The 12,368-nt window shown below is 44.1% G+C and overlaps 1 protein-coding gene across 1 annotated transcript in view; it reads left to right on the top strand.

Moving 5' to 3' along the window:
* Positions 1–282: 282 nt before the first annotated feature.
* The window catches only part of arl5a (ADP-ribosylation factor-like 5A), a 51,644-nt gene continuing 39,558 nt past the window's right edge, over positions 283–12,368 (top strand). The window contains exon 1 of the mRNA XM_069934918.1: positions 283–613. Coding sequence (XP_069791019.1) covers positions 568–613 — 46 coding nt within the window. The 5' untranslated portion in view covers positions 283–567. The remainder of the gene's footprint in view (positions 614–12,368) is intronic.

Below are 12,368 nucleotides of genomic sequence, written 5' to 3' on the forward strand. Positions count from 1 at the left end.
AGTTGATTTCACGTCACGATTAGAAACTGTGACTTATATTTCCAGAGACAGTGCACAAGCATACTCTGGGAGACACCTCAGTGGAAGGCGCAAGTGTAAACGCAGTTAAACAGGAAAGACTGCAGACAATGATTGTAATGCACATCCACAAAAATGCTGGAGAAACTCCCCACGTCTCTGCACCAGTTGCACAATGTTCCTCCCAGGGCTGCGCAGGCGTGGAAGGCATCAGAATCTGGCAGGTCGCGCAGGCGCGCTGGACGACTTGGACGCGATGGAGCGCCAGGGCTGGTGCGCAGCCGCAGTTGACCCTCCGTCCTGGTCGATGAGAATCGGAGCGAGCCGGATCGATCGGTGGCGGTTGTCCCCCGTTGCCCTCTCCGGGATGGCTCTTTCCACGGGCCATGTGTCACTGACCGGCAGTGGGTGTTAGGGGACTGTGGTTGTGGCTGCTGCCAAGCGGAGAAGAGGGGCTGCCGCTGGATCCGAGCTGCTGACGGCAGGCCCCGGGCTTTCCCGGACTTGTGGCTGGCGAGACGGTCGCTGCAGGCCCCGCCTGTCTGGAGAATGGGAATCATCTTCACCAAACTGTGGAGACTCTTCAACCACCAAGGTGGGCGACACCCCGGTCACATTGGCCTCGCTGAACCCCTTCCTAATCGGATTCCGTTAACCTCTCATGGCTCACCCGTGTTCGTTTCCTGAACTTGATCTGCAACCCAATATCTGCCACATCCTCTGTCATTCCTGAATCCAGTTACATGTAGTGTATTGGATTCCAATGTATTAATTGTTACAATTTCAGATCCATTCTCTCACAAACCTATCGGATTAATCCAGTTTTCTCATTATTTCATCTTCAGATTGTCCATGCATAGTTTCACATTCGGCTTCATGAAATTGCAGACGTGTGTATCACTGTTAAGCTTCAGAAATTTGCATCAGACATCGTCTTTCTATATTTGAGGGAAGATATATATTGGGTAGACAGTCTTTTTTACATAATGAGGCATCATGCATTTTGTGATATGATTGCTTAAGCTGTTCATAAACTTGTCTTATTATGCATTCTCTTGCGACTTTGAATTTAAGCCTTTTTATTTTTCCCACAAAATCTTCAAGGATAATATAATTTCTATTGTGGTGAAAAATTCCCCCTCTTTCACTCATGTGCTCTTCCTTGCATTATCATGTTGGCCCAAGTGCAATTCATTGAGATCTTAGTACATCCACTTTGAGCATGTTCTCTGCTTGGCATGTTTCATCAGTTTAACTATATTCAATGATGAACTAATACTCACTTTTGGGAGAACTGACAAAAGGTAAAGTGAAGAGTTTTTGCTTCTCTCTATATGTGTCATTATGTATTAGTGAAGGTATCTGGGATGATGGTTGAGCAGAGCAATAAACATTATTTCTGTGTGTTTGTTTTTAAGTGGTTGGGGAGTTCCTGCATTTCAGATTTGACGAAAAGTCTATGGTAATAGTGAGAATGCAGCTGAGTTTTGAAATGTAGCTTATGTCAATTGAAATGATTGGTGCTGTCTGGAATTTTGTCTTATAGTAAACACAGTCAGAATGTCTCTTGCTTATTTGATGACTTTGTATGTCAGAAATGGCTCTGACTCTGGCAAGGTGATTTGGCCAGGTAGTATGGCATTCCCCAAAAAAGTTGAATATTTTTCTTATATAATACTGAGATTACTTACTATTAATGGAATAGAAGATAAAAATTTGTCCTGGTTTTCTGAATTAGTCAAAATATACCTAGTTCATGGGAAAAATTGAACAATTATGCTTGGTTTCTGCTTGTGGAAAGTAAAAATCTGTTTGGTACTGCCGATATTGCACTGCATTTCTAATGGTTTGTATGCACTGTACTGTGACTTTTTGATTAATGATTGAAAATTGTGTGATTAATGTTGTTAATAAAGTAGTAATATGAATTTTGGTAACCAATCTTATTAATTTCTAACTTTTCCAGAAATACAGTTAACATTTCAGATTTAAAAAATGTATAAAAACTGAAATAAAAACAAAATACTGAAAGCACTCAAAAGATTAGATATTTTCTTCTTTCTTTGACAAAGTGTCTTCAGCCTGAAATGTTAACTCTGTTTCTCATTACATAAATGCTGCCTAATCTGTTAAATGTTTTCAGCATTTTCTATTAAAACCTGCAGGTTTATTACAAGCATAATGTCACAGGCTTGTACATTATGAAAAGTAGCGAGTAATATCCATTATTTGACAGGTTGCTGAAGTACTTTGAATACTGTTGTAATGTAGGAAATCTGCAGTTGAGTTGGAGATGCAGATTTGAGCAGTATGTTAATGACCAGATATTGTTTTTATGATACCGTTAGCAAGATGTATTTAGGAATTTAATCATGTGACTTTTAATTTGATCAAATAGAATGCTTAAATAATGAGAGTGCGAGGAAAAGTATAGGTCTTGTAGAATCTTTTAATTTGATTCATTTTGATTGTCTTTCCTTTGGATTAGATAGGTAAATATCTAACTGTTGAATTTGTACATTGTTATTTATTGCTAACTCTATTTTAAATATTTAGTTGTGGCAATATCATGCCCACATGCTAAATGCTATTGGTGTTAGTTGAAAACTGAAAGAACTTTGTCTTACAGAAGGTTTTTTTTTTTTAAATTTTTTTATTTTTCACACCATAAATCACATTAGCCATGATATACACTATTTCTTTTCACACATATACAGTGACTTTTTCTCCCCCCCCCCTTTCCTCCCAAACCACCCCCCCACCCCCCCCTCTCATCCATTTTAGGTATACAATCTAGGTTGCATTAATCCAGTCAGACAATGTTGTCATTCAACAAAATTACACCAGAAATTCTACTGAGTCCATTCTTTTCTTTCCTTCTCCTTCCATCAACTTAGGTAATGTTTGTCCCCGGTAGGTTTTCGCTATTGTATTTAATGTAAGGCTCCTATACTTGTTCGAATATTTCAATATTATTTCTTAACCAATATGTTATTTTTTTCTAATGGAATACATTTATTCATTTAAATTTGGTAGTTTCTTCCTTTTAATTTGGTTATGTATTCCATTAATATTTAAAGACATATAGTTCAGCGTAGCCCTTTTATATTTTGTTTATCTTCTCTTTCCGTTTTTCCATCATTACCTTTCCTCCTTTTCCATTTCTGTTTTCTTATTTTCAACTCTTCATAAGACAACATTCCTACAACATCTAACATTTTCCTTATTCTCCTATTTCTATCTTATTTATCCCCAATCTCCCCTTCACCTCCTGAGTTGTCCTTTATCCCTTGTCGGACAACCACATCTCCCCTCTCCATTTGGATTTGCGAATCCACTCGCAAGCGTCAACTGATTGTGCAGTGACCGCTATTTCCCCCCACCCCGCCTCCCCCAGAAAAGATTTCACTTTTCATATGTCACAAAGGTCCCTCTTTTAATTCCCTCCTTATTCTCTCTATTCCATTACCTTCCCTTATTAATTCTTGTCTATACTATCTATATTTTCCTCTAAGTACAGATACATTCATGTATGCTCATTGTCTCTATTCACTCTTATACCTCTTTACCTGCATACATATCAATCGTGATCATTTTTACTCTCATTACCCGTCTTCATCCCTCAGTCTATTTTTGTCTTTACCCACATACATATCAGTCGTGATCATTTTAACTCTCATTACCCGTCTTCCTCCCTCAGTCTATTTTTGTAATTGTTCTGCAAATTTTCGTGCTTCTTCTGGATCCGAGAATAGTCTGTTTTGCTGTCCTGGAATAAATATTTTCAATACCGCTGGATGCTTTAGTATAAATTTATACCCTTTCTTCCATAAAATCGCCTTTGCTGTATTGAACTCTTTTCTCTTCTTTAGGAGTTCAAAACTTATATCTGGATAAATGAAGATTTTTTGCCCTTTATACTCCAGTGGTTTGTTGCCCTCTTTTACTTTTTCCATTGTCTTCTCCAGTACCTTTTCTCTTGTAGTATATCTTAGGAATTTTACTACAATAGATCTTGGTTTTTGTTGTGGTTGTGGTTTAGAGGCCAATACTCTATGTGCCCTTTCTATTTCCATTTCATGCTGTAGTTCTGGACATCCTAGGGTCTTAGGGATCCACTCTTTTATAAACTCCCTCATATTCTTGCCTTCTTCATCTTCCTTAAGGCCCACTATCTTTATGTTATTTCTTCTGTTATGGTTTTCCATTGTATCTATTTTTTGAGCTAGTAGTTCTTGTGTCTCTTTAGTTTTTTTATTAGATTTCTCCAATTTCTTTTTTAAGTCTTCTACCTCCATTTCTGCTGCTACTGCCCGCTCTTCCATCTTGTCCATTTTTTTTCCCATTTCTGTTAAGGTCATCTCCATTTTAATTATTTTCTCCTCTGTGTTGTTTATTCTTTTTCTTAAATCCTTAAATTCCTGTGTTTGCCATTCTTTAAATGATTCCATGTATCCTCTAATAAGAGCAAGTATATCCTTTACCTTGCCTCTCTTTTCTTCTTCTATTTCACCATACTCTTCCTCTTCTTCTTCCTCTGGGTTGACCATCTGTTGTTTCTTTGTTGCCCTTTCCTCCTCTTCTATCTTGTTTCTATTGTCTTCTGTGGTCTCTTCTTGCTGCAGGTGTTCTGCAGCTGTCGTTGCCGGCTGTGGAGATTGACTCCCCAGCTGGTCCCCCCTCCCGTCGGTGTGTTTTTTTTCATTCGCATCGCGCATGCGCAAAACTTCGCGCATGCGCGGTTGCGCACTTTTGTTCGGCTCTGCGAGCCATTTTTGTAGTCCATTATTTACCGACCTGAGGGAGCGGGTTTCTCTCTCCGCAGCGGGCCTCTTCGGACAGGTAAGGCCTTCACCTTTTTCCTCCTTTGTCTTCTCTTCCTCTCTTCTTACCGTTGCTTTCGACTTTTCTTTTTTTGTCGCCATCTTCTTTCCACCTTTATACTCACTTTTCTGTAACTTTTATTTCTGTGCCTTTGTGTTTTCTCTTGTTTTTCCCGACTTTTCTGGAGAGGGCTGGAGTTCACCGTCCGGCCACTACTCCATCACGTGACTCCTCCGTCTTACAGAAGGTTGATGGGTATGACTACTTAGCTGCACCATGCGATTGATGGTTTTTGCAAGTAAGCCACTAAGTGGAATAATGGGTAAACCAATTTTGTAAATTTACATAAACCATTGGGCCAGATGTATTGAATATTTGTGCTTCCTGAGATTTTTTTTCTATTTTCCGCACCTATTTGTTAGAATTATCTGCCTTGGATCAAGTGTTGTATGGAATATCTGGATCTGGAACTTCATAAATGAGAAACCTATTAGTTGTGTATGGCATTAGTTTCTGATACCAGTCATTTGGGTAAGGCAAGGATATTCAGCTTTTGGGCAGTTCATTGCTGTAGATTAAGGTGTCATTCATGCCCATTAGATTATAATTTGCATGTATGCATGTTAATAGGACTGGCCTTCTGCATATTAAATTACAAACAGTCCCTGAGTTACACAAGGGTTGCATTCCATACAAGTCAGTTTTTCTATAGATCAGTAAAGTAACAAATGTAAAAGTGATTGGCAAGAGGGGTTTTGGTGTGACTTAGCATGTGCTTTTGGAATATTTCAATCATTCAGCAATGTTGTAATTTTTATTAAGTTATGCAAAATATCCTTGTCTACTGTTAATCTGTTCATTTAATATGAAGCTGTGGCGGCACACTACTAGGCAGGCGAATCGGCCCTGCTTATAATCCACGCGGCGGGGCAGCCGGCCAAAATGGTGCAGTCTGAGGTTTCCCCTTCTCAGCACAGGGCTCAGAAGCCTGCGCTGGGGGACCACATGATGCCCGGGTGACGTCAGCGCCCCTAGCGCGGTTCTCAGCCAGGTCCGGGCTGGGAGTATAAGTCCAGCCCAGCAGCCTGCAATAAATCAGTTCTGCTCACTGAGCTCAACCCGTCTGGTTGTGTGTTCTTTCAGTAGCAGTGTAGCTGCCGTTACAATTGGTGACCCTGACTGGTTCAAATGTCTTTGAACCCATCATGAGCGAACCTGGGATCAGTGCTATAGCCGTCAAGCTGCCTGACTTCTGGGTTCAGGAGCCAGAGACCTGGTTTGGCCACGCAGAGATTTCATCCGACACGACCAAATTCTACCATGTGGTTGCCGCCCTGGACCAAATGCGTGCTGCACTTTGTTCAGCACCCACCGACCGAAGACAAATAAGAGGCCATCAAGCGAATGCTTACCAGATCCCTCGGACTATCCAGGCACCAGCGTGCCGCTCGGATGCTGCACCTCAACGCCTTGGGGGACAGGTCCCTGATGGAGCTGATGGATGAGATGCTCGCGCTCATGGGTGATCACACCAACTGCCCACTCTTTGAGCGCATTTTCCTTGACCATCTGCCTGAGGACATCTGGCCGTTACTGCCCCAAGAGAGCTTTACCGTCCCGAGGAAGGTTGCTCAAAAGGCCCAAGAGCAATAGCTCGAGTGATTCCCAGAGGGCACGGTGGTCCAGCAGGTCACAAAACACGGGTGTTACCACGCCAAGCCCGCCCCTAGCGCTGCGGTAGAGCATCCGGCCCTGCAGGGGCCACCAAGAGCATAACCAGGGGCATGGCATCCGCTCAGGCCTCTGCTTCTACCACCAGTGCTGGGGACCCAAGGCTCAGAAGTGTCATCAGCCCTGCTCATTCCAGGGAAACGAGCAGACCGGTCGCTGTTAATGACTGTGGTGGCTGGCCAGGGCAAAAGCCACCTCTACCTGCGGGACTCAGTCAACGGCCGGCGGTTCCTCATCAACACTGGGGCCCAGATCAGCGTCATCCTGGCCATGACCATTGAGTCTAGGAACCAACCTCGAGGATCTCCCCTCCGTGAGGCCAACATAAGAGAGATCTGGACGTATGGAGACAAGACAGTCCACTTCCAGATCAGCTGACGAAAAAGTTCTTGTGGAGGTTCACCGCCACGTCCCTTCCGACCGCCATCCTGGGTGCTGACATCCTCCTTGCCCAAGGGCTTCTGGTGGACATTCGGGCTAGGCTCCTGGTTGATGTCCATTTGCCCCGACGCCTCCCGCACAGAGCAGCCGCAGGTGGCCACGATCAGCATGCCCAGAGATGAATTCCAGTGAATCCTGGACAAGTTTCTGACCCTCCTCAAGCCACAGTTCTCTGCTGCCTTGCTGCGCCACGGGGTGTTCCACCACATTCCCCCCCCCACAGGGCCCACCGGTTCACGCCAAAGCACGCCGACTCCCGCCTGACAAACTCCAGGTGGCGAAGGAGGAGTTTTCGCATCTGTTGGAGCTGGGGATCATTCGGCAGTCCGACAGCCTGTGGGCCTCGCTGCTCCACCTGGACCCGAAACCCTCCAGCAGCTGGCGTCCCTGCGGAGACTATTGACGGCTCAATGAGGCGACAGTTCCTGACCATTACCCCATCCCTCACATCCAGGACTTTATGGCCTGCATGGTGCGAGGGTTTTCTCCAAGGTTGACCTTTTGCGCGGGTATCACCAAATCCCGGTGCACCCTGAGGACATACGCAAGACGGCCATCGTCACCCCCTTTGGCTTGTTCAAATTCCTTCGCATGCCGTTCAGGATCAAGAACGCTGCTCAGACCTTCCAGTGCCTCATGGACTCAGTGGGTAGGGACCTGGATTTCATCTTCTCATTTACTTAGATGACATCCTCGTTGCCAGCAGGGATCGAGTGCAACACAAGGGCCACCTGCGCGCCCTCTTCTCCTCGCTGGCCGACTTCGGCCTCACTATCAACCCAGCCAAGTGCCAGTTTGGGAAAGAGTCCATGCAGTTCCTGGGCCATACCATTACGTCTGAGGGAGCCACGCCTGCCGCTACGAAGGTCGCCGCTATCAAGGAGTTCCCATGTGTGGACAATCTCAAGGGGCTGCAGGAGTTCGCGGGTATGGTCAACTTCTACAACCGATTCATCCCGGGAGCTGCGCACATCATTGCAGTCGCTATTTGCCCTCATCGCAGCCAAGCATAAAACACTCACCTGTATGTTTTTATTTGACGGGGCCCGCCCGCAGCACCTCTGCAGAGACCTTACAAGGGTCCCTACAAGGTTGTCCAGCGTTTAGGGTCTACGTTCACACTGGACATCGGCGACAGGCTGAAGCCAGCTCACCTCGACCCCACAGAACCAGTGATTGTGGCCCAGCCCAAGAAGCGAGGCTGCCCAGCTAAAAAGGACATTGGCGCCGGTTCTGGGGTGGGCTGTGTGGCAGCACGCTACTAGGCAGGCGAACCGGCCCCGCAGTGGGAGGCCGGCCAAATTGGCACCATCGGGGGTTTCCCCTTCTTCTCAGCACAGGGCTCAGAAGCCCGTGCTGGGGGACCACGTGATGCCCGGGTGACCTCAGCACCTCCCAACGCGGTTCTCAGCCAGGCCCGGGCTGGGAGTATAAGTCCAGCCCAGCAGCCTGCAATAAATCAGTTCTGCTTACTGAGCTCAACCCGTCTGGTTGTGTGTTCTTTCAGTAGCAGTATAGCTGCCGCTACAAAGCAGTAATTTCAACAAGCCAATCACTCATGAAATTAAGTTTCACAAAAATCAAATTAAATTAAACTGGGAACTGAAAATATTATCTGAATAAAATTGCTCCATACTGTTGGTTATTGAAACTATATAGTTACCCATAACATATGGGTCTGCATATACTTCTTCTAATTCTTATATCAAATACTTTTTGTGTTGACTCGAGTATGACCTATAATTAAACTAATGGAATATGTACCTGTACTGTATCCAATGCTGTAATCAATTAATGTTTGTCTGTACTTTGCTCGTTAGCAATTAATTTTCCTCTCATGAAAAATTCTTCAAATATTTTAGAATTAGTGCAAAGTTGGATTTCTATGTCAGGTCTACTATAACGCGGAGAGCCACCGTAAATTGAGAAGTAGTAATGGACAAAAAAAGAAATTGCTTGGTTTAATTTTTAATTATGTTGTAGGCAATTTTAACCATTTTACAAAGGTACAACACAGTAACAGGCCCTTCCAGTCTACAAGTCTTTGTCCCCTGAACCTACAACCTCCATACATTTTTAAAGGGTGGGAAGAAAGCAGTGTACCTGGAGGAAACCCATGCAGATATGGGGAGAACATTCAAACTCCATACAGATAGAGCAAGATTCGAACCCGGCTTCCTGGCACTGTAATAGCATTGTGGTAATTGCTATGCGAACTGTGCCTCCTTTTTAAAAAAAATAATTGCTGACTTTTGATGGACAAAATGTTTTGTAATAACAATGGTTATAAACTCTTCAAATAATCTCATTCAATCATAGAGCGGGCTCAAGGAACCAATGGCCTTCTGCTTTTACTTTGTTCATTTACATTCTCCCAGCAGCCTGCTGAGAATTTCCAGAATTTTCAATTTTATAATTTGATGAGTTCTGTCTCCATAGTGAAACCTCGTTAGAACACAATTTGTTAATCCGCAGAATCGCATGTAGCGCGTGTGTCTATGGACCCCAAACGTTGATTTTGGGAGGCCAGGCTAACAGCCACAAACTCAAAAATGGACTTTGATGACTCATTGACAAGATGTGTATGTTAACTTGTGGAGTTTAAAGGTCTTATGACAGGGTTTGAGTCACAGCTTTCTGTTTTCCTGCTTCCTGAATCATGACATATATGCATCTGTTCCACGACTCAGCTGCAACACGGTATGAAATCTTGGACCCCAACTACCGCATTCTAATGAGGTTTTATTATAGTTCGCAGAATGGAAATTGGTCCAGGTAAGGATATGGCCAGTTTATTTACCTCCAGTTCACAGCCTGAAGGACTTGCCAAATGAATGCAAGTCAGGAAAAGCAGAAGAGACCCAATAGCCTCTCAAGATAATCCACTATTTTATATTTTGGCTGTCCCACATTATTTTTATTCTTATTCTTTTATTCCTTTAGAGAAGTACATAACTCCAGAAAACCAGAGAGTCTAAATTGGTCTGTAAAAGATTACATCAAAAACATAATCTTTTGTTGAGTAGTAGTTTTATGAAAGTGAAGTGCCATTTGATGAAGTAGACAAAGACGATGTGGTCAATCAATAATCATGGCTTTTATTCGCAGAAACTCATGGTACGATAATGAAAGACAATAGATGCATATACAGTTATATCCAAGGGGAGTGTCCTTAACAGTAGAGATAATGCACAGCCAATGTTAGTAATGCAAGGCTCGCCAGAGGGGAAACAGGCAGCTTGGCAAACATTCACCACAGTCTCCCCCCGGCAGAAGAAGGGTTAAAATCAAAAGGACAGCTGCTAGGAAAGACTGAAACATGGATACCATGTTTGGCATTGATATACTCTAACAGCCAAAATACGCCAGTATCTAGCAAGCAATTGAAATATAATGAGATGTTTTATGAATATGTCAGCTTATAAGGTTGGTTTACGAATTCTGGTGCTTCTTCTCAAAACTGGTTGCTCCTTTGCAACCTTGGGAACTGGTACAGGTCCTGGGTCTGTAGTGTGGGAAGGACTGACTTCTGGACCCGCTCCAGAATCACCAGCGTGAGGCAGTGGAGCCTCATCATGGCCATCTGAAAGCTTACTAGGGTCACAGGCTGGGGGGGTGAATCCAACCTCTCAGGCTCACTCTGAGTAGGGGTGCAAGGAAGGATCGAACCAGGCGAGGCCAGATCTCTTGGGGGTGAATTTAACATGAGCGTAGTTGGGGTTAGTATGCAGTAGTTGAACTGGTTGGACTGGGGGGGTGGGGGGGGTACACAATAAAGACCGAATAGAATGTAGTGCCTCAGGCAGCACCTCCTACCACTGTGTAACAGGGTAACCATGTGTTTTTAAAGCAAAATTAACAGTCTTCCAGACTGTAGCATTAGTTCTTTTGACCTGCCCATTGCTCTGCGGGTTGTAGCTCGTGGTACGGCTGGTGGCAATCCCCTACCATAGCAGGGCTCACTGCAATTCAGCGCTCATGAATGCTGAGCCTCTATTGGTATGAATGTAATTGGGAAAACCAAAAATGCTGAAAATTCTGTCAAGTGACATAATGATAGATGCTGACGAGGCGTCAGGGCAGGGTATCGCAAGGGGAAACCTGGAATATTCGTCAATTACATTAAGGAAATATACGTTTTTGTTGTTGGAAGGTAACGGCCCTTTAAAATCTAAGCCAATCCTCTCAAAAGATCGGTTTGCCTTAATGAGAGTGGACTCTGGAGCTTTGAAGTATTGTGGTTTGCATTCTGCGCAAACAGGACAGCTTTTAGTCAGTTTCCTGACTTCTTCCAGAGATTAAGGAAGGTTGTTAGCCCTTATGTAGTGGAAGAATCTTGTGACTCCTGGGTGGCACAGTCTGTTATGGATCTCTTTTAGCCCCTCCAGCTGAGCACCAGCAGCAGATCGTGACAATGCATCAGAGGGATCATTTAACCTGCCCGGTCAGTACTGGATCTCATAATTATAAGTTGAGAGTTCTATTCGCCAGCGTGCCATCTTATCGTTCTTGATTTTACTTTTGTGTTTAGTACTGAAAGGGGCTGCCTTTTTGATTAAGGGTTCCTGCCAAGGCACAATCTGAGGCATCAGTTTCCACTTGGAACGGGGCATCGTCGTCAATGGATGAGAGTGCAGCTTTGGCAATATCAGCTTTAATTCTCTCGAAAGCCTTCAAGGCCATTGGAGAGGGAGGAAAAGTTTTAGTGTCAAACAGAGGGCGTGCCTTCGTGGCGTAGTCCCGAACCCATTTGCAGTAGTAAGAAAAGAATCCCATACAACTTTTAAGGGCTTTTGCTGAGTTTGGGGGTGGTAACTTCTTAAGGGGGGCCATTCTTTCCGGGTCGGGGTGGATTTCGCCCTTGCGGCAATGTAGCCCAGAATGGGTAGCTCTATCACGTTGAACACACATTTGCCCTCGTTAAATGTAAGGTTGAGTTCTTTAGCTGTTTTTAAAAATTTCTTTAAGTTGTTGTCATGCTCAGCCTGTGTTTTCCCACAGATAGTGACATTATCCAGATAGAGAAACGTACCCTGTAACTCGTATGTCCTAACAATCTTATCCATTTCTCTCTGAAACATGGACACACCATTAGTGACCCCAAAAGGTACCCTTTTAAACTGGTATAACCCCCCCCCCCCCATCAGCCTCAAAGGCTGTATATGGTCGTTCCTTTTTTTTAATGGGGATTTGGTGATAAGCTGCTTTGACGTCGATAGTGGAGTACACTTTGTATTGCGCTATCTGATTAATCATTTCATTGATGCGTGGCAGGGGGTAGGCAACCAGGTTAGTGTAACGGTTGATTGTCTGGCTGTAGTCAATAGCCAGTTTCTTAGTATGATTTTTCATGA

Source organism: Narcine bancroftii, chromosome 4, assembly GCF_036971445.1.
Source record: "Narcine bancroftii isolate sNarBan1 chromosome 4, sNarBan1.hap1, whole genome shotgun sequence".
Taxonomy (NCBI): domain Eukaryota; kingdom Metazoa; phylum Chordata; class Chondrichthyes; order Torpediniformes; family Narcinidae; genus Narcine; species Narcine bancroftii.